This window comes from Thunnus thynnus, chromosome 15 (genome assembly GCF_963924715.1).
Source record: "Thunnus thynnus chromosome 15, fThuThy2.1, whole genome shotgun sequence".
Classification (NCBI taxonomy): Eukaryota; Metazoa; Chordata; class Actinopteri; order Scombriformes; family Scombridae; genus Thunnus; species Thunnus thynnus.
In genome coordinates this window covers 23218923-23246244 of record NC_089531.1, presented here as the reverse complement: position 1 = coordinate 23246244, position 27322 = coordinate 23218923, and the positions used below count along the sequence as shown (strand labels likewise).

At 41.5% G+C, this 27322-nt stretch overlaps 1 protein-coding gene and 1 long non-coding RNA gene across 2 annotated transcripts; one reads left to right on the top strand and one right to left on the bottom strand.

Annotated features, from left to right (window-relative positions):
• Window positions 1-1105: 1105 nt before the first annotated feature.
• On the bottom strand, window positions 1106-5032 carry LOC137197914 (1-acylglycerol-3-phosphate O-acyltransferase ABHD5). The gene is made up of 7 exons (XM_067611423.1): window positions 4928-5032; window positions 4141-4223; window positions 3610-4018; window positions 2562-2713; window positions 2040-2151; window positions 1785-1965; window positions 1106-1444 (listed from the first exon to the last, which is right to left on the bottom strand). Exons 1-7 carry the CDS (start codon window positions 4969-4971, stop codon window positions 1325-1327), a joined length of 1101 nt encoding a protein of 366 aa, XP_067467524.1. The 5' UTR covers window positions 4972-5032; the 3' UTR covers window positions 1106-1324.
• On the top strand, window positions 5024-26413 carry LOC137197915 (uncharacterized). Its single transcript, XR_010931535.1, has 6 exons — window positions 5024-5457; window positions 6719-6763; window positions 15586-15720; window positions 18830-18973; window positions 21474-21534; window positions 25074-26413. It is a non-coding gene; the product is annotated as an uncharacterized lncRNA (long non-coding RNA).
• Window positions 26414-27322: the final 909 nt, after the last annotated feature.

Below are 27322 nucleotides of genomic sequence, written 5' to 3'. Positions count from 1 at the left end.
AAAAGCAATTCACACAATTTGGCCACTTGGAGATGTTTTGGAGAGGTTCACGGACACCAGTGACACCACAAACTAAAAACTACCTAGATCCAATAAGGTTAGGTCTAGAGGTCTGGAATATATATTATACAGGTGTGGTGGACAAGATGTAGAAGGTATGTGGTGATTTGCATAGTTCTGGCACACAGCATGTCCAAGTTATTGTTATTCAGCCACATGCTGAACAAGCACATTTCCAGAAACTAGGAGATGTTACCTTTCAAATGAAGTCTAATACATGCATTTTGGCCTCACAGTTCTTTTTTTATATGCCAAATAGGTGAAAATTCCAAAAAAACGGTGGATGTTAAGAGGTTAAGAAAGGCCATATAGTGACTTCCTTTTCCCCCTGTTGTGTAAATATTAATATACTGAATGGAGTCTATGATGCAACTAACAATTCAATGCCTTACAAAATGAAAAAAAAGTCCAATTAAAGCAATGGTTTCCTTGGTCCCACTATTTTTGCAGACTCATGCATTCACAAAATTAGGGTCTCCCAGTAAAGGGCTAAGTTGTTTAACTCCTGACGATGCCTTTTGAAACAGAAGGTCTATTTTTAGTCGAACACACGTCTCTGACCCTATTCTGTCACTACAGTTGTGACTTAGCGAGAGCCGCGTGTCGTACTGCTCTTAGAGCATCACTGTCCAGGTCTCCTGAGTAGGTCACTCAACTCAATATGCATGTGAGAGCACATTTGTGTGGGAATCGCTCTTACCCTTGTGCCAGAGGAGAGGTGAAGAGCACATGCTGTTACTGTGCTGCCACCTGCTGGCAGCTCTCAGTCAGGGAGTCTCAGGGAAAAATGAGGAAGTTTCCTGAAAAACACATCAGCCCTTTGCCCTACTTACTTTTCCCTCATATCTGTCTGAGAGTGGGTTAGGGGTCAGAAAAGGAACATTATGTGTACTTTGCCTAGACCTCCACCCAAAACCAGATACTCTCTTGAGAGATGATTTGTCTTTTTTTACAGATTGCCCAACAGTTTCTCTTTTCATATTTCGAAATGGATGCCAGCCCGTTCTAACCACATTAAATATCAGTAAAAACACAGTGAGCAACATAGACTGCATCTCACATTTATTTACAAAAGTTATTTACACAAGGCCTTAGAAAGCATCAGCCTGTGGAATGATGAGTGTCAGTATCAGTCAGTGATGGGTCTCTCCTAAGAGTAAAGTGCATGATAAAGAGGCTTACAGTTAAACTGTCCCGGTTGTGTAATGGGGTTTGGGTTACTTAACCCCTGTGCCTCCTGTGTGTCGGCTAAATGAGGGAGCTCTCATTGATTCATGTCCTCATCTTGGCTTTTCTTCTCTGTCCTGGCGAGGATATGTAGGATTGTCTGGTTGAAGTCATCTGGTTGGTCAGCGAAAACGTAGTGGCCTGCCCCTCTTATCACCTGACAAACACAAACACACAGTTTCACAGAAAGAGTCAGCTGTTTGAGTGAAGCTGTAGGGATCACAACAACTGCTCTACACTCAAAAAAATGTATGCATTTTGAAGTGAATCGTGTGTGAAAAGTGGATTTATCTCATTTGTCTATATGGAAAATGAGTGTGTACCCACCATTAAACAACTGACACAACAAGCCAGTATAGAATTTTACACATTTAAAAATAACATCTCCGCATCCTTTTATGTATTGGAGCTACTAAAAGAATTTAAATTGATAATGTGTCACATCTGAAGAGACTGATATGAAACTAGAGTTACAAAAAGCAAGGTAAAACACCTACTGTGATTTCCACATCTGGCCTGGTTTTCTTAAAGGCATATCCAGAGTCACTGTCAATGCTGGAGCGGGATCCATAAATGAAAGAAATGGGAATGTCGGCTCGGACCTGGCCGATCCTCTCCAGCATGGGCCTCCTGGCCCAACCGTAGGGAATGGTCATGTTCTTAAAAGCTGTTTCTCCACTGAAACAGGACAAAGTCATGTTAAATCTTGTACGATGTTTTGTCAGAAACATAATGTTATCTGTGCATATCACCTTGGAGTCTGGGCGTTCAGGTGGTAGATGTAGTCAGATACAGTGTTGTCGTCAAACACAGAGGAGTATTTCTGCTTGAAGTCCGACCTTATTGTCTGGACCAGCATTGGACCTGAGTGAAGACAGAAGAGGAAATTTAAAATTCAAAGAAAATTAACTTCCAGATCTTTGTATGATAACTGTAAAAAAAACAAAAACACTACACAGAACGTGTATTGTAATGATCTCTATATTGCATTTCACATCAGAGTGATGTCAGTCGGTGATGACAAAAGAGGAAGCAGGGAGACAAGAAGCAAATTTTTTTGTTTGTGTTAGAAGGGAAAAGGGCTTATTTTTTTGTGTGGATAACCATAAAAACATCTTACGATATCACTGGCATGATTTTTTTCAATCATGCTCTTTTTTTTTTTTTTACACTAATTATTGTAAATCCAGGTTTTGCAGTTAACTGTTATACAGAATTTAGATGTTTAAAAATCATCTTTAACAAACCAAACAAATGTGTGTGTGTGTGCTGACCTAGAGGCCCAGCCAGTCTGAGTCCAGCCAGAGGGTTGAAGGGGCTCATGACGGCCCCCATGGCTCTGATCCACACAGGGATGGAGCTGTGGTTGGGGTTCTCGGGACGAGCCGGGAAGCCCCACGGCTCAACCAGCAGCAGATGTTTTACCCTGCGCGCACACACAAACAAACATACATAAAAATAATGTGCACACTAAATGTTACATTTCTACTACAAATACCCAGCTTTACGTGTGTGTGAGTTTGCAGGATATATAGCAAACGGTAAAACAGACCAATGTGGATAGAAGACATTGAACACAACTATTACACAAGAGTCTTAAGATTTTAAACACCAAGAAGACCAAGTTCACAGCTGGAATAAATATTTAAACACAAAACACTATTTGGGACAATTTGACTGGTTATTCATCAGATAAAATGTACCAACAAAAGACAACATTTTGAAAGATATCTTAAACAATAACATGATATATTTGACAATATTAAAAAATACTTTTGAGGACCTACATTTAAATTAAAAAACTCAAAGCTGCATATGGACACTTGGAAGTTTGGTAACCTCAAGTAGCGCTGGCAGACAGCTTTATATTTAAAGTCTACAGGTTTTTGTTTCCCACATATCATGTATTAGGATATCAGTGAAGCCCTCTGTTCCTCATTGATAAGGGTTAAATCATTTTCACTGCACCTTTGGTCCATCCAGCTTTCTGTTTGCTGCTGTTGAGCACCAAATTTTATTTGCACTCGATTTTTACTTCCTTATTTCAGACTGGCATCCCAAAAATGACACCTGAAATTACTGTCATGTAGGCAAGATGTATAATCAAAGGGGGCTGACTGTTCCTCTGCATTGCAGAAAGAATATTATTAGATGTTTATGCAGGTAAAATGTTTGCATTTGTTTGTAAAAGTGAAACTTTAAGACTTTTTAAAAAGATTTTTTTTTCCAAGCTGTGAAACACACTTGCATGACCAGCCATGCACTCACTCAACCACCCACAGACACCCACAGACACCCACACACACACACACGCTGAAGCACCTGTGTGGGTATTTGAGTGTGTAGGCAGCAGACAGGTATCCTCCCAGGTTGTGTCCCAGCAGCACCATTTCCTCCAGTCCCACCTTCTCCCTCCACTCCTCCAGAGCTGCCAAAAACTGCTCCTCAGCTCCCTCGGGGTCGGTGCTGAACTGGGGATGGCTGCTTCGGCCGAATCCCAGCAGGTCTAGAGCGTAGACCGGTCCACTGCTGGAGAGAACATCCAGGTTTTGGGCCCAGAGGGCAACTCCGCCACCAAAGCCGTGCAGCAGAACCAGAGGAGGCGTAGGTTGGGCCTCGAGCTGGGGCTCAGGGGGGGAGCTTGGTTGCAACTGAGTGGAAAAAGCTATGGTCCACAGATAGTTGTCATTGGATATCCGAACGTGCTGCCTGGAGAAAGGCTGCTTTACACCTGCAGTAGGGGGGAGAGATACCACAAAAGTTACAGAAGAAATTGAAAACACCAAACCCTCTCAGCATTTAGCCAAGTCAGGTTTCTATAGGTGGTTCAACAGCTCCTTTGATCACACTTACTCTTGAGCATTTTTTCTTCTGCATCTTTCAGCTGAGAGGGAGACGTAGGGCACCAAGAGGGAAGCCAACGCAATATCCAGGAGCTGTGATTTAGACAGCAAACATGCACCAGAGCAGGCAGACAGAACACAGAAAAGTACATGAAAAATCTGGTAAATGATAAATTGAACTTTGACCATATGACATTTCTGTTATCAGTGCTGCAGGTATGCAATCTATACAGAACTTTCCTCAATGTCCCCTACAGAAAAACTTGACAGAACGCAAACAATGTTGAGAGTTGCCCATATACTTTATGTCAATGCCATTGAAAATATGTCAATTTAATATTAACTTGCTTGCCAGCATACATGTTTACTTAGTAAAATATGTTTTAAGAACTTGCAGAGGTCCCTGAAATAAACCAAGTGGCATTTACTGAAATACAGCATAAATTCTTGGAATTGACAGCAGGCAGAGAAAAGCATGAACAAGTTAGTTTTGTTACAATAAAATCTAACCCAGTGGATCATTTTGTCCGCCGAATTAATCAGAACACAGTCTTAGATCTTAAATCGGATTCTAGGAGATTTGTAATATTATATATTTGATAATAACCGGCTGCAAATTAAAACAACAGATTTTTGATTGGAGGTTCTGTTTATTTGTCCAAAGAGGAGCGAAGTCATCACAAAACAGCAATCGCGTTATGGGCTAAAACAACAGACAAACTTACAACACCAACCTATGTATGACAGAAACTTAGAAAGAAAATGTGTTAATTAATGCTTTCGGAGAGAAAACTCACCTCTGCTCTTTGGAAGGTTGGATCTCCTCCGCCATCCTTCGCATGGTGTATGGATGGTGTCGCCACCATGTGAGAGAAAAGTCTGTCACAATTTGTTATGGTGCATTCAGGTATATCTCGTAAAGTACAAAGCTGGAAATCAGAGGGAAAATTTACGACAAAAAACATATTGAATTCAGAGCATTTATTAGCCGTAACCTTGGAATGTAACGTTGTAAATAGCGATATTAATAAGAAAAAAGGCTCCATTCCCTCGTACTTTTACCATTTAGTGAATTTCTTGCCACTTGTGGAGACCTTTAGAGACCTCAATGATTGTTGTATATCCAACTTCTCTGAACGGCACACAGCACAAGTGAGCTCCATCTCCTTTTCTTGTAAAAGTTGATTGGGAGAAATGACTCTCATAACCTTTATTAGTTAGCCTCAATTTAGCCTTAATTTAAGCCATAACGTTGTATTTTACAGGGTTTATTAAACTTGAAGAGGCGTTTATTCTCTAGGCAACCTCCACTGGCTTCATAACAGAGGTAATACACATTAAAAACTAAAATTATGAGATATATAAACCTATACGACATATCAATTAAGCAAAACCCACAGTGACATTCTTTCAAGATAACTTTTGTATATGCTAAACATAAAGCTACACAGCCTATCATGCTAATAATGGTAGAAAATGTCGAATGTAGCCTGTAGCTAATTGAGTAAATGCCATTTTTACACACGCATTATGTTTAATTTCAATGCATACATATAGCATTCTAGCTAGTTTTTGTATGTTAGGTATCATATGCGTTGTGAAACTGACCCCTTTCTCAGTATTAAGTCTTCACTGGAATGTTCTTTTTCTTGTCAAAAACAATTGGTGAGAGTTTTCTTTCACTGTGATGCTTTTTGTTTGCTCAGACTGCTTTAAGAGAAGAAAGAAAAAATTGTAAAGGATATTTTTGTACATATTTTGTACCAGTTAAAATGAGGACATGATTTCATCACAGTGTTATTGTTAGGTGAAAGTTATCACAGTAGTGTTAGTGGGGGTTAATCTAAATGTGTGTACCAACAGCCAGTGTCCCAACATTTCCTGGAAATAGTTTCTTGGACAATAGTGTCAGTCCACCTTGTGCAATGACAAACCAAAGGAGAGGATTTTGGCCTCCACACTAATATCTAGGCTAAAAATAGACACCAAAAAATCACAATTGCTCACATAGAGATTAAACCTTTGCTTATCTGCATAAATGTCTCCTTATAATATAAGATAAGGTCAGAGATTAAAGGAAAAGTTAATTTAATTCATTATCCTGGAGGATTTGAGTGTACAGTACGATCCTGGTGCTTCAGGAATAGCACGTTCGCTATCTTAGTTTTTCCTTTTTTTAACATTTACTCTTACTGTGAATCTCATTAAACCTTAAAAGGGGTTTTATCTTATAGATTAATAGGCGCGTTATCCTTGAAAAGCTCGGAAACACCCTTCAAGAATTGATTCTATAGTCAGTTTTCACTCAGTGTCAGATTCACTAATGTATTGTGGAGACCAGAGGGTTCGGAGCCACCCAATGAATTTCAGCAGGGTGGTATAGGATTTACTGTAAATTTATATATACAGTATATATATTTATAATATGTACATGATGTGATAAAAAATAAACATTTTCAAGCTTTACTCACGTTGTCATTCCTCCAACATAGTGAGGACTCCCTGTATAACATCACTTTTCAAACACATGATGAGCTGCAAAATGGACACCCTTTCTCATAAATGATTTGGGATTTTCTCTCTTTCAGGCGAAGGACAACTTGAGTAGAGCTGTGCCTGTCCTGGTCCACAAGGTGGCGTAATAGTGTTCTACTTTTTATACACACACACACACACACACACACACACACACACACTCCCATACACACACACACACATACTGGCTACCTTGTCCTTCATTCCTCAAACACAATTTTCCTCTCATACCACCCACTTCTGGTGGCTCTCGGACTATGGGCTGACTGAGTGGTTCCTGAGTGGTTAATTTCCTTTGCTCTCACATATGCACACACACACTCATCTTCTCTCTGTGTTACTGTCCGTTCACTCTGCTGAGCACTCAAAATTTCATAAGCCAGCAGACAATGAGGCTGTAGCCCCAGCCCGTAGAGCAACAGAGGTAGTATAAGACAGTAGCTGTCTGGAGACCAGTAACTGGGTGAAGCTTTTAGTGAGGAGACGGCATAAAGCTGCAGCATGGTGCTGGCCTGCGCAGTGTGTCTCACAACTAAATGCTGGTCATGCTAGCTAGCGGTTATACAGTACATCTGCATCCTCTTGTTTTATCTTTATCAGTAACCCGTGGTCTGGCAGTAAATTGACTCATACAAAGAGTCTGTTCAGTCTCATCAGTCCTGAGACAATCAGGAGGAAATTTCACTAAACAGGGAAAAAGGCATTGCATCTAAACTGTGTGATTGTGTAATTTACCTGATTGTCCTTGAAGGTGTGGATAGTGTCTACTTACTAAGCACTTTACTGTAGTGGGGGCAGGCATCCTGTAGAGGTCCTGCATGTAGAACTGTGTAGAAATATGACAAAAACACTCACATGTAGCACAGAATTAGGCTTTTATTCAATGATGATAATACTCAAGATGCATGAACGTTAGGGTGAGTGCAATGCATTTATTGTTCAGAAATCTATCTCGTGTTGATGAGAACAAATATATTTGTTGCATCTTTTAAAAATTACATAGTCATGTTTACGTCATTGTCTTTTCAACCTGATGGCATTTGAAAATTTGCCGAAGTACGCAGTTTCTTTTGTTTTATTTACTTTTTATTTATTGAAATTAATGAGGCATATGTGGTCACAAAACTTAAAAAAAAACTGTGCTTGCATTTCAAGTTATTTCAGGGAGCTGACAACAGTAAAGCAGTGTCCCAGTTCAAAACCACAGACTGATTCTAAGCAGGTTTTAAGTGTGTAGTGTGTTCTCTCTGGAAATGTGACTTGATGAATGAAACCATGAAATACTCAAAAAAGGTCAGTATGCATACTAAAAAAAACCCCACTTTACTATGATATGTACTGTTGATGACATTGCACAAAGAAAATAAAGTAAAGTAAAATGATTTGTTGATGATGGTGAAAGTTAATGACATTCTAAAGTCATTTGATTGAAGTCACGTCATCATTGTATATATTGTATATCCTTTATACATAACCTGTTTGTATTAGTTAAGTATGTAGATTTTTTGTAAATAAAGTATTAAAACAGTATACTATGTTGATTAGGATGGAGTACGTACTGTACATAATTAGTATGCTGTATGGATTTGGGACACAGAAATATATAATATGAAATTCTGACACAGCAAAAGCTTTCTATGCACCTGACTAGAGCTGCAGTGTGTGATGAGAAAGTTCAGCTGACCTCAACCCATCACACGCTTTAACAGCTGTTTCCTCCTTAAAATACAAAGAAGATAAGATGAAGATAGGAACAAACACAATCATTTTTACGTATTACACATTTATTGAATTTAACATTTTTTGCATTAAACTTGTCATCTCACATACACTAAAGGCCTTAGACAACAATAGTCAATCAACACAGGTGTTTTCACTTATTGCCCACATTCAAACTCCTATGAGGACTGTGTTTGTGTGTACAGACTGTGTTTGACTGACTTTTTTCCACCATTATTATTAGTACATGAAGTTTGGTGTCCTAATAATTACAGCACAGCCCTGATCAACTTAAACCTATGCAGGAGGTCTAATTAGTAATTGAAAACAGCTATGAAGGTGTGCAGGGACTTAATTAATGATAACAAAATCAAGTTGCAGTATATGGTGCCGATGTCATAGTACACAGGTTCAGCATGACATGGGTAATGTCTACTGTCATGTGAGTGATACTGGGGCTTGCTACATGTACTGTAATTTGTCTGAATTTGTCCACCAGACTGTAACAGAAGGACTTAAAAACTATACTATAAACTATATTTATTCCTTAAAATCATCTTTTATTGTGAATGTATGTGTATGTGAGTGAGAGAGATGGGTGTTGCTTTATTTGTGAGTATGTAAACACCATATATATTGTCAATATTGTGTGTGTGTGTGTGTGACCAGGGTCTGCATTATGTCCATTATCTGTTCATAGTGCACCATTCTAGGGTCAGCTCCTGTTAGCTCTGATTAGCACGAGGACAATACGAGCCCACTGTCGATCACTCAGCTAGCCGTAAGCACAATCCACACTCTGTCGTGTGAGTTTTTGGGGCATGGCCCAGTGCAGTATGGGTAATAAGAGTGACCAGGCTGTTAGCAGAAGATAGAAAGGGGATGGAGGAGAGGCGGACGGTCTGTGTGGTTGCTAGGATACGTGGCCGGCGCCAACAGCGGATATGATTTATAATGGCCAGTCTCACTGTCTCGCTTTCTCTGCTAGTTTCCTCCTTCCTCTCCTCCCTCTCACTTTTCCACTGGCTCTCTCCATCCTCTACCCTAATTTCTATCCTCAGCATCTCTACGGATCTATTAACTGGCCCTGTCTGACTGATCTGACTACTTACTGCTGGCATTAGTAAAGGCTATTATTTATATGGGTGTTCCTGATATTCTCTCCTGTGTCCATCATGAGCACGCTGAGATAAATTTCAAGCAACTTCCGTTGATTTGGCAATAACGACAAAACTAATTTTGAGTCCATCTCCTTCAGTCTCGTGGGTCGTGCGTGTAGAGTGCAGCAACTTTTAAGTGTGTATGTGCGAGTGTGGATGTTCACATGATCATCCATGAGCTTCACCCACATGAATGGATGATATTGATTTGCAGAGACTTGATCCACCTTGGGATGTGAAAATCCTTAGGGACAAATACAGCGTGAGGAGGAGGAAAGCATGTGAGTGGAGGAGACAAAGGGAAATGGAGGGCCGTATGTAAGATGAAAGGATGTCACACAAAGATGTAGTGATGTACACTGTAGTGTTTGATGAAGATGGGTTGATGGGTCTGAGGACCAATGCCCGCACTTGAATTCCTTTCATAGAATTTCTTTGAGAATGTCCTTTATGTGTTTGGCTGGAGATTTTTCTTGCAGCAGTATTCAGACAATCAAAAAAAATCAACAGAAACAGTATCTGTTACTCTGGATAATCCACACATCTTCCAAACTAACAACCAACTAACAAAGAAATAGTTCTGATGCAGTATTCACTGCAAGGTCTGTGTATTATCCACAGGAATGGGCACATTGTTTCATAAATGAAGCATTGCTGTTGACATTTTTTCGTGTAATTTGTCCAATTCTGTGAGCACCATGAATGAAATTCCAATCACCTCCCACTGTGTTGCGATGAAAGCTCAGATATGGAAGCACTGTAAGTGGAAAAATGCAGTATGTTTGGTTGTAATATTAGTGAACTGACCCTTTAATACAAGCCCAATATGGGCTCTCTGTATCTGCAAGCTGATATATTGGTTTAGGTTGTGTGTCTAAACACACATGAGTCTAAATACTCATAGCTAATGTCACATGAGCTTCCCAGAGGTTGTGTGTTGTTCTGCAATACAAACATTTGTCCTCTAGTTAGCTGAAGCATCATCAGTTGACTGGTGAAGAAGGATTTAATGGTTTGCTTAGTAGCAACACAAACTGTGATTATAGTTTCAGCTTGTTGTCATTTTACCCTAATTATCAGACTCCTTAACTTATCCGCACTTATTAGATTATTTAACAAAGCAAGATGTCTGTTTGTCTCTTAGTTCTGCACCCATAAGTGATCCAGGAAGACATTCAAACAAGAGTGTCCATATTTCTCTTTCCCTTTCAGTCTGTCCAGTGTCTTCCAGTAAATGGAGGATAATAATAGAGCGATAAAGAGCCCAGAGGATATCGAGGGGAGGGAGCATGCACGTATGCATGCGCGCGCATACACACACACACAAACACACACACACACAGACAAACACACACACGCACACACACACACACACACACACACAATAAGATGGTCCCTCATTCCCTGTTGCACCTGCTGACCCCACAGGGTCCACTGAGATCGGCTACTGCTGAGTGTGCGGCTTCTACACACACTCAGACACACACACACACACACACATTCAGGAATGCGTACGCACTTTGACTAATAGGCCTAATGCTTCCTGAAGAGGGCCCAGCACTGCATTAGCTACGGATGTGGGATTGATTTAGAAACTGAAAGCCTTCTACTGTGTGTGTGTGTGTGTATGAATATGTTGTGCGCTCACTGGTGTATATTTTTCCCCATTCCACTCCACTAACATTATCTATTTACTCACAAATGGCGCACACACACAGTAAGACACATAAGACATATATGTCGGAAGTTCAATCAATTTTGAAGATTGATATTCAATATTTAATATTTCCCATATTAACGTTAATATTTGGCCATTTTCATTCCAGAAATGTAGAAGTACACAGAATTTTGATCTAGAATATTATTCCCGTCAGAGTGTAAAAGCCATTGAATAAATGTTTAGACCATCATCAGACACTAAAACGCTCTTACTAATTTTAGAGTTAGCTGTAGGGCTAATTAAAGCAGTTTGACCCATCACACCAATTAAACAGCAGTGAAACTCTGGCAAATATTAGTCCTTCTAATTCCAGATTAATTCCTGACATCAGTATTAAAAAGTTAAATGAATAAATATAATGGACTAATGAAATAAAGTGAGTGTGGTCCATCATTACTGAGGTGGACGTCACTGAGTAACAGTGTGCAACATTTAACACATAACCAAGCTTTTTTTTCCTACCGATTGTGGTGATAAACTGCTTCTCAGTAACAGACACTGACTCTTTGGCTTCTGTGGTGGAGCACCATGTTACAACATTGGAGCCAGGGAGGCTAACATGAAGGAGCACAATTTTGACCTTGTCTGTTGGTACACTGGGCCTATGGAAACTGTCATAGCTCACTATTTTGCTATGTTGCAGCAAAGTCAGTTACTGATAAAAGCTGCTGTGCAGATGTGCAGTTGTGGTAAAGTGCAGCCCCAGCAAACATGTAGACTTTGCATCAGTGTTTATAGATTCACCCATACTAACACTGAAAACATGCACAAATGTAGAGTTTAACATTGGACATCACTGTTACATTTTGCTAACTCAAATCTTTCTCATATCCCAACAGCTTTCAGAGGTCTTTTAAAGATTTGTATATCTATCTTAATACTATACTCAGATGTCATATGTACATTGAAAGAGTTATTGGTTGTTGTAATCATCCCTCCTCTCCATACTGGCCATGAAGCGATACATTTGTAGTGTATTGACACTGTAATGGAGGGAGTATACTTGAAAAGAACTAGTTTGTATGACAAAGTGAAAGTGGAGGCCATCATGGAGAGGAGCGAGACACAACAGTTGTTAAAATATGGGGATAACAGCACACATCTTTCCTTGAAGGCATTCATAGTGTTGCACTCTTTCCTACATATGAAGTGACAGAAATAGTTGTGTAAAGAATGAAAACAGAGAGCTTCAGAGAAAAGTTCAATCAGTGCCTACTTTCTCACCTCCACACACCTGGCCAATCACTGTGTGAAGGTGTGTGAATGTAGGATTGTTGGATTAGGAAAGTTACAGAAAATGATGAGATGTAGTCTCCCCAATTCTGACATAGGAAAGTGTTGAGGGAGGGGTTTTCAAATGCTGTTCAACCGTTCGACAAGCACTTCAGTTGGAGCCACCTTTTGAAAGAAGAAACAAAATCCACAGTCCTCAATCTTTGCAAAGATGCTTTCCAAAGTCTGAAGCTAATATGAGGCTTCAGCAGTTACGAGTTACGGCTATAAACCTGAACGTGACTACCAGAACGAAGATTTGTCTAACTACAGAAGTCTCGTATTAGCTTCGGCTAAACTAGGACTGTGGACCCCCCCCCCCCCCCCCCCATCTCCCCATCCCCTACATAATAGTCTCACGATGAAAGCATCACTTCTGAGCCGGCATAGACCGGAGGAATGATTACAGCAACCGATAAAAAAAATCCAACCTTATTCTGTAATATGTTTTTGGAACACAACATGATATCATATTGCACAAAATTTCACTCGGGGTAACGTTAAACTCAAATGTCAAATGCTTGCTGGGAAAAATATTGGCAAAGCGAGATGCAACCTTAGCATGAAGCCGCGTGGAGCTAAACGTAGTAACAAAGAGGCCACGGTGCGTGGGGGAGAATATCGGTGGAGGAACAGGTGACTGGCAGAGGATGCTGGTGGAAAAGAATGAGAACGAGGGCAGAAGAGGAACGGGTTAAAGCGTGTTGAGAGCAGAGGAGAGGGCGAGGTGGCCTGGGGGGAGGAGAAGAGAAAGAGCAGAGAAACAGAAAAGCAGACGTGGAGGAGGTGGGGAATTGATGAAGCAGAAAGCTGGGTTATTCCTGCTGTGAATATATGTGTCTTTTCTGTGTGTGTTTTCGTGCGTTTGCGGGTGTGTGTATGCGCGAATGTGCACACGCCACAGTGTGTGTGCGTGCGAGAATGAGTATGAATGGTGGGGCTTTGGCAGTAAATGAAACTGTTTATCAGATCAATATGGCCATCATCTCTCAGATGACTGTGGCCTCTACTGAAGAGCAATCATAAATCACAACCAAATATGGAGGACACCGATCTATACGGCTGTGTGTGTGTCGCTTTGTGTGTGTGTGAGCACGAGCGTATACGCACCTCTAGGTTTTGGTCGTTTGTGATAACCCGTTTGTATCTGTGTATGTGGGTATTTGTGTGTGTGTGTGTGTACTCCCTATAACTGTCTTTGTCGTTCTCCGGATGCTTTGGAGCTGAGATTTGAGACGGAGCAGACAGAAAATGGAGACACAAGAAAGACAGACCACACCTTCGACCACTGCTATAAACACACGCCACGAATTCGCATCTCCGAAGCGTACACAAAAAGCATATCACAGTGCACACACACACACGATCGTATCACCGTGTGTTACACATGAAATGAACAGTAGAGATGCAGCCATTTTGTAAGTGTGACATATCCTCCGTCCTTCTCTATAGGGTTAACAACAGCGCTCTTGTTCTGTGTCTGACGGCCCTCGGTGCTCTCACTCTGAATAATGTAGCCTCCCGATATCAGTGACAAGAGTCTCGAAACCAAAATAGCATCTTGAGCTCTGATAAATATAGAAGGTAATTAAATCGGCAGCAGGAGAGAGACAGAGAAAAGCCAGGAAAAAGAGAAGGTCTGTTTTATGTGTGAGGATGAAGCCCCTCTCTGTGGCGAACTACAGGGGATTGATTGGACTCGAACAGAATCCTTCGCTGTAAGCGTGTGTTCTTTTGTAATCGCCCCTACATTGACGTTCATGAGGAGTCCATTTTGTTTTGAATAGTTTTTAGTGAATATCCCGGATGTGGATGTAGAGTTTGATGTGTGTGTGTGTGTGTGTGTGTGTGTGTGTGTGTGTGTGTTTTAGGGCCTGCAACGAGCACAGTGAGTCAGCAGTATTTCACCGGTTAGTTCTCAGGAGACACGGGCGTGTGTGAGCGCTCGCTGCCATCTGCCTCTTGCCACTCTGTCGGCCTTTTACTGCCTTTCTGAGAACTGAGATCCTTTCCCGCCTCGTCTTCTATCACCTGCCCCCTTTTTTGTCAAACATTTTCAGTCCACAGCGGCACCAGTGAAACGGGCAAATTGGGATTGATCCTGTGTGTGACACCGGAGGGGAGTCAGAGAAGCGGGGGTGAAAGGTTGTGTGTGTGTGTGTGTGAGAGGGGGGGGGGGGGGTTGGATCAGCTTGTCAGAGCAACCGGCTCCTATCTTGACATGATCTCCTCTGGGAGTGTGTGTGTGTGTGTGTGTGTGTGTATGTGTGTGTGTGTCCATTCATTGTGACATGTTGTGACAGAAACTGACTGACAAGCCCTTTTGCAGCCCAACACCAGCCGTTGCAGAGCGACTAATGATGACAGCTCACAGGCCGTACACACTGCTCTCTTTTTACTCTCTCTAACACACACACACGCACACACTCACCATGTCTTCCTATCTCTCGCTCTCTTTGTCTTGTGTCTCTCCCTGGACTACCTCTTCCTCTATCACACGCCCACACAGACAATGGCATCCTGTATATCGTCTCCCTGACACAAAGGCGCAAACACACACATTTACATCCATGCTCAGGAAATCACACTCGCACACTCATATGCTCGCATACAGTCATACTAGTCTGCATGACAAGTAATTCTCAAATACACACAAAAGGTACACACACATTTTTTCTCTTGCATTGTCTGTCTTTCTCTCAGACACACACTCTCTCTCTTTTTCTCACACACACATACACAGACACACACATACACACACACACACACACACACTCACACACATACACAAACGCTGCACTACTCTCTCTGTCTTGGAATTTTACATTTTGATGAAGGAGGAAGCATGTCGTCCAATCAGAGCGGTGGGAGCAGGGAGAGACCATCTCAGCGCAGACAGCAGGGTGATTCGGAGGCTGTTCGACAGAGCGTTATCAGTGCCGTCCCTATAAGCTCTGCCCCCCGCGTCCCCTCGTCTCCAGGTGGTGGGTGGTATGATCCGCCAGGCTCGATAAGAACCCCTCCTCTCTGTCTCCCCCTCTTCTGTCAGTGCTAGGGTGTAGCTACTGATCCTATACTACAGCAGAGAGAGTGAGAGGGAGAGGGAGGGACATCAGGTGTCACAGCTCTGCAACCCCAGTTGAGGCTGCATTACCACGACAACCAGCTCCAGGGGCACCGCCAGGTGAGTCTGAGGACACGCACACATACTCTCACACAAATACACTTTGACACACATGCTGTACATGTGCACAATGATGTGATACCATATTGCTTTCACATAGGGATGTGTTGAATTAAACAGATTTACATACACAGGTGTGCAGTCGCCGATGTGCTCCAAGATGTCGGGATTGTCACTAAAGGGCTGTTGCATCCCGTGTGTTTCACCACTGTACTAAGAGTGTAGCAGTGTTGTGTGTGAGTGTGTGCGTAGTCAGTGTCAGCGAGTGTGTGCACGCGTGTGTGTACGTTTGTAGCCATGCCAGAATGTACAATATATGGGTGTGTGTACGTACGCCGTCCCTCCCAGTGTGGTGGTGGGAGACAAAGGGTCCCCTCTGTCTGGTGCTGTAGCACTGCTCACATAGCCGCTGATGGGTGGGAAAGTTCTCTCTGACACCAATCATGTCTGATCGGAAAAAGAAAGAAGTCAAATAGGGTGCAACCCCCCCCCCCCACCACCACCACCACCACCACCACCATCACCCCCATCCCCCACCCCCCCCCCTCTACCTTCCCACCCACCCATCGCTGTCGAACACTCCTGACTCACGGTGATAGGAGGACACGGTCACAGCAGATGATCACCCGGTGGGTGGGGGTTGGGGTGGGGGTGGGGTGGGGGTGGGGGGCGTTCTGAGGACACGGAGGCTGAGAGGAGGGGGGGGTGGTTGGCGGTCATGACACTAGAACTACTGTAATGTATGACAGACATGCCATAGAGAATGAGGTTAAAACACATGTGTCCGAGGGGGGTCATCTGCCATGCACATGACTGCTGGTGTGTGAGTGTGTGCATGTGTGTGTGTGTGTGTGTGACAGAGAGAGAGAGAGAGAGTGCGCATATGCGTGTGAGAGGAAAAGAGGAAGAACGGGAGCAAGAGCATAATGTGCCGAACTGACGGCCATTACTGACCGATGAACCCAGACAAAGGGCGGCTGATCATATGTGCAGTCTCGTGTCATATTCGGAGTGTGTGAGTGAGCGTGTATGTGGGTGAGGGAGCGGGGGAGAAGGGGGAGGGTTTGTATGTTGAATGGTCATGTAGATGCAGGGCGCCTCCGTAAGCATGTGCGTACAGTATCATGATGTCTGAGCGAATCCTGAAAAGTAGCATTTGTCTCCAGAAGATCACATGTGCGCATTGCGCCGCTGTGTTCTCCGTCCTCTCTGCCTCTCAGTCCCTGACGCCCTTATTCAACCTGTCCTGTTTGACAGCTGGTTGTCATCCCACCCTGAATCTCCACCGTCATGCGGCACCAGCAGAGCCTCACTCAACCTCCGTCTCACAAGGACTGGTCCATATGACACTATCAATCCACTCTTTGTGTCAACTACTATAATAGATGTGCGCTTATCCTTATGTGGCCTTTGTTAAATCCTGCCCATGTGATTGCAGATCTTTGTAGAGGGGGTGTAGTCTGGTGTAGTTTGTAGTACTGTACAGCAGCGTTTTAGGACTATTCAAAGCCTTTTGGTTTAACAAAAGCCAAATCAAATAGGTGAACTCTTAAATGCCATCAATCTGTATTGAAAGAAGACACAATTCTGCATACAGAAAGACTCATTTTCTTTGGACAAAAATATCTCTTATGTAAGACGTGACGATTCCATCTTTTTCAAGATAATTTTTGTGGCGTTTATTGGTTAGCACCGTGTGGGCGAGACAGGAAAGTTAGGTTCGAGAAGGTCTACATGGGTGGACAGCTAGGCTCAACTCATGACATGCAAGTGCACGCATTCACCTACAGTGTGCAAAGAGGAGGGCATTATATTACCTGGAAAAGCACAATTTGATATTTGAAGAAGACAGTATCCCTCACGTTCAAAAGGGAAAGTCTTATATTATGAAACAGTGTGGTGCATGACAGGTGATGGCTGTCATTATCCTCTATTCTGATATCCTGAGAGCATTGTATACATCACGATAGCGGACTAATCTATATTCTTAGCCCACGGCTTCACCGAAATGGAATTAACAGTGACCAAACTGCATAGTCTGTGCGGCGACGAGAACAAGCTGTACATTTCTCTTTCATTGCCCTTCTCTCCTCTCCTTTTCTCTCTCTCTCTCTCTCTCCTCTTCCATTTTAATCCATTTCTCACCCTTCCTATTTCCCCCTCTCTTTTCTCTGAGCTCACATGCACACACTCATCCCCTCCTCCATATGTGAACACTGTCAAGCTGTAGGGCGTGCCCCCCCCTCCCCACCCCCCCCACCCCCCCACCACCCCCCCCCACCTCTCGCCATATATGTTACAATGAGCCATGTAGCGTACATTCATTCACGCCATGAGGAGTTCACACATGGCTGCACAAAAACTGACATGCTGGCCGTCATATACGTCCGGGTTTACACTATGGGGCCTCTGCGCTGAGAAAAGACATCGCAGACACACAATTAGGATTCCTCTTTTATATTTTGGATACTATGAGGTGAGTGTAATTGCACTGTGGCTGAAATGGTACTTTGTTGCGTATATGATGTGTGTAATGCTGAGAAATGATGGCGTACGCAACAATTACCCTAATTGAACATTCCAGAGCAGCCCTGCAAAATGGCTGCCGAGCCGGCACGCTGTCTGTGATGGCCGACAAGAGTGTGTAGGTCTGAGGTGTGTGCATGTATAGCTGCGCGTGTGTCTGTGTGTGTACGTCTGTTTGTACACATGTGTGTTCTGCCTTTGTGTTTATGGTAAGTCTATGGGAGAGTAATCCTGCTTTTGCTTTTTACCGACTGCTTTGTGTCAGGAGAAGTCTCCGCTCACCCGAGATCTCTGCTAATCCATAATTACCAACCTCAATATACCTAGACTGTAGGAGCCATTATGTCAAACTGCCTTACTGTAATATTTGACGATTATGTTTCCTGGCGCCTATAAAAAAGATCCTACATTTAGCTTTGAAAATAAAACTCTGCTCTCCGCTTTGGATAGCGACGGCGCTGGGAGTCGCCAGAGTCCTTTCAACTTCACGACCACCATCGTCAGAATGTCCGCATTTTCACAGACTGACATTAAGGTGCTGAATGTGTTCTGCCAAAGAGCTGACCTTGTTGTTTCTTTACAGCTCTCTGCCTCCGCCAGCCCAGCACCCAGCCAGCCGCCCAGCCAGATATCCAGCTATCTACCCATCCATCCACCCACCCAGCCAGCCAGTCGGCCAGGCCGGCCCTGCCCTGCCCGGAACTGGCAACCTGCAGGAGTCATCAGGGTTAGTGCTCCTTTGGCACGCCTCTGTGCCAAAATCATCTGCAAGCACCAGGCAGGAACTTGTAAATTTATAGATCTGCACTTAAACCAGAGGCCAGACAATCAAATAATATACTTTCATAAGAGAAAGAGAGAAAAAGAGGGGAGGGAGGGGGCTGAGAGAGGCATCTATAAAACACTTGTACTGTTCCTGATTTATAACCGTCAATATGGCAAGTCAAGAGACACGGAGCGGTTTTATTGTAGCACAAAAACCAATATTTCATTGTAATCTTAGAGGAGGTATTGAGTGATGCCAATTTTGTTTGTTAGATTTATGCTCATATCTCTTTATGCTGTGACACAAAGAGAACAATGACTCCTCAAGGTCCTAAGTTCAATTTTTTTTCCACATCAGTTCTCTTATGACACTATTCCAATACAGTATCTCAAAGAAAGAAAAGCTTTCAGAGGTGAGTACCTTCTCACACACTCACAAACGCAGCCATACACACACACACACTTTTTGTACCGAGATAAGCAGCATTCTCTCATTTACATATCCACTTTTTCTTCTGCTCTTATTAGGCTACACACCCGTACACACACACACACACACACACACACACACACAGAGCACAGATTATAAGCATGGCTGGATTAAGTTAAAGCTGTGCCGTTTTGCTAATAATTCAAATACTGCAAGTGCTAGCATTTTCTGCAGTTCATCAGGGAGACGCTGTAAAAAGACAAAGCTGAACTAAATGACTACCAGCGCTCAGGCCTTATCGCAACTGTGTGGGTGTGCGGCTTGTGTGCTCATGTGTGAGAGAGAGAGAGAGAGAGAGAGAGAGAGAGAGAGAGAGAGAGAGAGAGAGAGAGAGAGAGAGAAACGTGTGTGAATGTGCACGCACCGAGTCTTGAATGTGACAGCCGAGGGTCGGGCTTACACATTAAAATCTCTGCCGCTGTTTCTAATGCATTTGTCAAGCAAGAGTGTGGTCACACCGTTCTGTCGAATGGTGGAAACACAGCAGAGAGGAAGGACAGCGAAACAGCGAGAGGGAATACACAGCTGTACGTCCAATGCATCGGACCGTTTCAGGGTGTGTCCGTGGATGTGTGTGTGTGTATATAGGTGTGTATTTGAGAGAGAGGGCGCACGCAAATGTGAGATACCACAGATTGGAGTGAACGATGCGTCTCCCTTTCTTTCTCTCACACTCTCCGCCTTGCGTTTTCTCTCCTTTTTCTGTACATTATTTCAATATGGATAAGATGGAGTCATCAGTTTAATGTATGTAAATATAGGAGACTAGAGCTCAAAGCACAGCTAAAGGTGCACATTTTTTAAATTACAAGTTACAAGCAAAAACTAACTAGATGCCAAAATACAAAAAAATGAAGAAAGCACAGAGTGTGATTTTGTTAAATGATTTATTTTATTTTATATTGACATTATATTGACAATTGTAAGGAGTAGTCATCAAAATGAAAGAAATATAAACTCTTAAGAGTAGAATTGATTGATAATTATTACACAAATGATTAGAAAGCTAGAGTAAGCAGAACAACCAGAGGCCTATTTACAGTCTTTTGTGTGCCATTTAAAAGAGCTTTTGGTGTTCACCACGATGCTCCTGACAATTTAAAAATAACACCATAAATGAGACAAAAGTAAAAAGACTAGAGTAACAAAACATCATCTTGATCTTATTGATGTTCACTATTGACTAAAGCGAACATGAGGAAAACAGTCTGTGTGTGTGTGTGTGTGTGTGTGTGTCTGTGTGTGTGTACCTGTGTTTGGCAAAGGGCCTTTTAGACCCGAGTAAAGAGGAAATGGATGCTTGGTAAATGCTCAGCCAGCATCCTTATCGCCGCTGCTCTCAAAGCTGACCACCACAGCTCCTTAATAATGGACACAAAACACAGAGTCAGTTCTATTTATGCACTCACTCAGCCTTCCAGAGTATTGCTACAAATAATATTAAGACCAAAAAACAATACAGGAACAGTCATTTATCCTGATTTTGAAGATGGAGAAAGAGGATAAAAGGCAATATATACAAAGGGCAAAAAAAAAGTGTACAGAAAACTAGAGAAATTGTGTGTCTGTCTTTCTCAGCGTGAGGTGATGTGGGACCAAAGAGAAGCATTTGACACAAGTGGAGGTCTGCTGGTTAATAGTGTCGGTCTAAAACACAGAGAGGAGTGGCTGCCCTCCACAGCAAAGCTTTTTACCGCCCTGGCTTCCATCCCAAGTGCAGACAAGAGACGTCGTCATTTTCCAACTCAATTTACTGACGCATTAGGAGATGCCGAGGCGCGCCCAACTCTCTCAAATGCAATCAGCCTGCCTGTGTGTTTTAAGAGGAAATTGAGAGTGCCATCTTTATCGACTTCTTTTTGACTTCTTCTCTTTTGTGGATCCATTTTCCCACTGAAATAATTTTAAAACATACACAGCTGCATATCGATGCCCTTAATGACTACTTTTTACCCATTTGTCTCCCTTTTAGGCGACATGAAAAAAGGCAAAGAGGATGTTTGTTGGGGCTATTGAAATACTAATTTACTAAGGTAAGTTCAAAATATATCTACATCTTTAGACCTAAATTCTTACAATTTTCATGTTTATCTATGTCCACCTGGTTTATGTCCATTTACTGTATTTTCAGAAATAACCCAGTTTGACCGTTTTTTTTTTTCTTCTATATGTTAGTCGTTAAATTGATCTTAAATTCAGCTCCAGGTAGCATTAAAAAGCTCTATAAATTTGGCTTTGTGAAACCTGCTGATACCCTGAAAGTCTGCCTCTGCTTCTCTCTCTCCCTGTAATTGATTTCACACCTTTGAGCCTCACAATAGTTTTCTGAGTGCACTTAGGGGAGAGATTCAGGACAAAGTCAGCTTGAGAGGTACATCCATGTAGATCTACTGACGCTCACACCAGCTGCCTACAATCCTGCACTGTTAATGTCCTGTTTGACCCTCCGCTAAACATACGACTAATTGAGAGCTCGGGTAAAAACTGAAGAGAGAGAGAGAGAGAGAGAGGATGAGAACAGAAGCAGGATGGCAGACAAAGGATGGGGGCTGGGAAGAGGCAGAAATGAGAAGAGGAGATGGGAAAGAGGTGGTAAAAAAGAACACGGGGAGAAGAAGGAGTTATTAAGAAAAGAAAGAGAAGTCTTTGAAAAGATGGCATCTGCTATTATTCTCTCTGCTTGGGTCCTATCTATAGCTATCTCTCAATTTCTTTGGTCTCTCAAAAAATGTCACAGATCATTCATCCTCCTTTTTTACCCCTCATTTCTCTCCATATCACCCCATTTCTGGTACCAGCTGTTCACTCATCTGTCTCACTTTTGATCTCCTTCTCCTCCAACCTCAGATTTTTTCCATCATATTTTTTCCTCCTTCGTCCTTACCCTTCTTTCTCCTTCCCTCCCTCATATTCCTCAATCACATTTTTTTTTTTCAATAAACGCTTCTCTTTAATCACCCTATAAGAGAGGCCATAACGACAGCGGATTGATCTCACGCATAAATGCATAACTCAAATATTGATTATTTCACACACCGTGGACATGGAGACACACAAAACGTTATTCATACGTGCCGTTAAGTGGCTGCATCGCTTCAACAAATCTCTGTTCGCAAGCAGTAGCGCGGATCTATAGCATTCAGGTGGAGGAGGTCTCTCGGAGCATGTGGACGTTATCTTGAAACGAGGGGCTGGCTGCCATAGCAACCATATGATGAGGCAGGCAGGGCTATTTAAAGGAATTCAGCTGCTGCTCGCATTCCTGTCAGCTTCACACCAGTCCAGTGAAAGACAAAGAAACAGAGTTGAATGCAAGACAAATATAGATCATTATAGTTCCAATCCTACAATTTAATGTCTGATATTAAGACTGGCTTATAAAATAACAAATCCCTTAGTAACAGTCTAAATTGAAGGTTACTTACATTGCACAGGGTTTAGTAAAAGACACAACCACCAGATGAGCGATTCTCACGCATTTAATCCCAATTTAATCTCAGATCAAAAGATCTGCTTGGAGTCTGAACATTTCTTTCATTTGCCTTTAACTCCTAGTTTAAAATGTCCAATATGCAATTCATGTTAGTTTTTTGTACACCAATCCTCTTTATCTATTCTCAAAGCACAATCTCTTCCTCCCCTAGTGCCAATTAAATAAATCAGATTTAATTGCAGCATCTTCTCTTAGCAGAGCTACACACGTGAATGCACCATCTTGTCATCTTGGTGAGAACACGCTGCACACATCTTAAATCAATTCACACAAAATCGACATGCATGCACAAGCTTTCCTGCCATATGAAAAAAGAAAAAGTTGAAGCACTTAGTTTAAATATTTTCCTGTTAAAATATATGCAAATGTGAACGACATAGCCAAAGCTTTCTGTGCGGTAGTAGTTTTTTTTTTTTTTTTTTTTACTGCAATGTGCCTGAATTGCTTGAATTATCTGCAGAAAGGGCCACTGTAGTGTCTCAAATTATTCATGATAAAAAAAAAACACACTTTTTCTCTAGAGAGGTATTTCTCAGTGGACAGCAACACATGAGGAGACGAGTGTGAGAGGAAGAACGACCGCTGTGCACCTACAGTGACTTGCATGCCAAACACGGAGAGGGAGGCAGAGAGGGCAAAAAAAGGAACAATTTCCCTGTCATTATCAATGGTTTTAAGATGTAAACCTGAAGGAAATTTACATTAATTTCACATCACCTACTGAGAAAATTGCTGTATTTTAATTTAGCCTGTCAATGATAGGCAGTACATCCCTCCTTCTGCGGCATTTACTAGTCATCTGAGCCTCTTTAACTTAAACAAACTTCAATAAGTAATTACTGTAATTACTGTTTTGAGCACAGTATTCAGGTTATAGAAGATGGTTTCCCCCAGTCAACAAATTAAGGTATAGATCAAACATTTACCCAGTGTTTTTTTAAAAACATATTGGTTCTCCTGATTAAACAAGTAGATTTTTATTTATTGCTGCTAGACTGAAAGGCTTTTGGACACACACCAAGGCAGTCAGAATGACAAAACGCTTTGATGTAGAGCTGAAACAATTAGTCAATTAATTGAGTTGATTGACATAAAATTAATGAGTGACTACTTTGCTAATCAGTTCACTGTTTATGTCATTTTTTTAAAGCAGAAATGTCAAAGATTACTTAGTTCTAGCTTCTCAAATGTGAGGATTTGCAGCTTTTCTCTGTCTTTTGTGATTTTTCCTCCATTCTGACATTTTATAGACTAAATTCATTGAGAAAATAATGACACGATTACTCCATTTTGAAAATGATTGTTAGTTGCAGCCCGACTTTAATGCTCACAGTCATCAACAGACTTCTACCTATTGATCTGTCCCAGAACAAGACACTGAACCTTTTCATGTTCTGGAAATGCACATCAGGTAAATACCTAAAAAATTAATTGGAGGAATCAACCACACTGGTCTGGACTCATGGGGATGAAAGGTGATATTTCATCCTCTATAAATAAATAAATAAATAAATACTCCTGATTTTTATGTCCTTTTATCATGCTGATTATGCTACAACATTTTAATATGAAATGCACAATTAATGGTGAAACCACCGCTGTTCTTTTGTCACTCAGTTGAGCCCAGCATGCTCTTCCAGCACCTGTGAGAGCAGTCAGGAAGATTAAAAGTGCTTCATAGAAGCAAAATTATGAGTGACCTCTCTCATAACACTCCCCGTGCTCTTCACTCTGCTCTTTATCTCATTCTAATCCCAACTCATTTCATATGCTAAGTAAAAGCTTATATCCCTCCTCACTGTATGTACACACACATCTCTCATTGCTGTGGTGTGATTATAAAATTTGCATAGAGGATGTTTTTGGAGCTGTGGAGTGCAGAAACAGGGGGTTGTGGGTGGCTAATGCCTGTCAGGTGTAGAGAGGTGGGGCAGAGACTCCCAGAATCCCTCCCGTGTGGATTTATGATGAGGGCTCAACATGAGGAACCCAGAGAAAGTTCCCTCGTGTCTCTATGTGTCTCTTTCCTCACCTCAAATGGTTTCCTCGGATTCTAATTTGCATGTTCTCTTCTCACAGCTGTCACAGATGTAGCGAAGATTAGGGGAGAGAGGAAGAGGGAGAGCTGACTCTGTACCCCCGAGGAGAACGCAATGAGATGGAACCACTTGTCTCCTGCGTCTCTAACGAAAAACCACTTCCACCATCAGAGCGTCATCTGCTGGCTCGGTGGGGCGGGACAGCTGGTGTTGTGAATCAGGCCGCCACAGTCCAGGGAACGGCTACTTCCCAACACCAGGTTCTCACCACCACCTCTCACATCTTTCATCTTCTCACACCTTCATCTTTGGTGTGATGTAATTCGTCAGCAAATATTTTAAATTGGTATTTTATACTCTTTTGCATCTGTTTGCACTGATAATTATTTGAAATACTGGAACTTATTTGTCCAAATCTTCTTCTTTTTGTAGTATATTTTTTCTGCATCATGTCCTTTTAAGATATAAATTGGAAACATGTAACAGAAAATTTCCTAACTAAATATACAAACAGGTTAATGACAGTAATTTATAATTACCACAGTATTTTCCTAAATGTATTAATAAATAAATCCTGTACATTGTAAAAAAAAATATATGTGGTTTTATACCTAGTGTGTAAAATATTATGAAATCACATGGAAATTAAATAAAGTTTTCATGATGTCATTTGTTTGAAAATGTTTGTCACTTTGCACTTGTTGTATTTTGTTCAAAATTATTGCATTTATTTACACGGATTACACAGATCACAGATCAGATTGTTTTCCAAACAATGAATTAGGACTAAATACTCCACACATTTGTGGCTTTACAGTTACATTCTTAACAGACAGCTGTTAGTTGTAATTGGTTGACAGTGGTGTCCCACTGGGTTCTATTACTGGACCTTTGTTTATTTGTTTTTTCTGGTCTATTGACATTTACAAAAAATATTTGGGTGGTCCCAACATACTTTCCTCCACCAACTCCAATCATTGGTTCCCTTTAAAAAATGCAATTAAGTAACAAGATCTCCATCACAGGCAAAGTGAATTGCTTCATTTACAGGTATCATTTTTTTGGGATGACCGGCGGGACATCTTCACCTTCCTTTATGTTGAGCACTGTCAGCACTCTCACATTTCAGTCCAAACTAAACACATCACACAAAAAGTGACTGTATAATTTTAGGCAGTAAGATTGACAGAAAAACACATCAAAAGACAGATCCTTGTTTAACAGGTGTAAATTTTCTTAATATATATTGTACAGGCTATTTTGTCCATCTTCTGTTGACCCTAAGTATATACAGCTGTACTTTTTTTTTCTATAAAGATGACAAGCATATTCCTTGTTTTGAGATTTGAGCAGGTAAAGGTTTTGTTTCAAAACAAAACGAATGCACGAGTGTGCGCACATATCAGTGTGCTCAATGCGCACACTAGCTTATCAGACAAAAGTGAGTACCTCTAATGCTCAAACCAGAGCTATGTTCTTGGCCTGTTGTAGCCTTAACTGACCAGTTTGCCATATCTTTCAGTCATCTCAGAATGAATGTATTCACTTTATTCAGCAGAACTCATTCATTCATTTCTGTTCATTCACATTAGCTACTTAAAATACTAAATGAAGTATAATAGACTGCATTTTCAGTTTCTGTCATACTCAGTTTTAAATACTGAATGTGGAATCGATACATCGTTTTTTTTGTACATCTCAGAAAATGTGTAGATTGTAAAACCTGTGATAAATATCATTGGAATTCTCAGCAATTTAAGTAATCACACACAAATCTGGTGTAAAATATACCATATGAGATATAGTCATGATATAGATCCAGTCTTTCAGTTAAAATATGATTAAGATGTTAGGTAACCCTGTTACCATACCTGTATGTCTGTTTATATTCTCATTTTAGTTATCTAGTTTTTAGTTGTGTGTGTGTGTTTGTGGGGTTTTTTTTTTTTTTTTGTATTTTACACTTCCATGACTTCTGTACTTATTTAGATTCTTTTTCATTCTTTCATACACGTTTTTGTTTTCATTTCACCCACTTTCTGAAGAGATAAGTGGTATGAGAATGTGTTGTCTGTATTGCAATAATCTACAGTATAGACGGTGTATCATAGCATATAACCATAAATACCACAAACACCATTAACAAACAGTGAAACAATTGACATCCTATTCCCTTAATTAGCATGGTCAATCTGTGTTGGCTGGTTTAGATAGTAGGCTTATTATGCCATATTTTAAAATAAAGAATCAAATCAAATCAAATGCTTAATTGCGCTGGTAACACATTGC

Bases quoted from the DNA above. Each gene is read 5' to 3' on its own strand.
- LOC137197914 (XM_067611423.1), bottom strand. From the start codon at position 4,971: ATGCGAAGGATGGCGGAGGAGATCCAACCTTCCAAAGAGCAGAG. The intron at 4,019-4,140 runs GTAAGTGTGATC...CCCCTACTGCAG, and splicing joins AGAAGAAAAAATGCTCAAGA to GTGTAAAGCAGCCTTTCTCC. The intron at 1,966-2,039 runs GTGATATGCACA...GTCCTGTTTCAG, and splicing joins CTGAACGCCCAGACTCCAAG to TGGAGAAACAGCTTTTAAGA.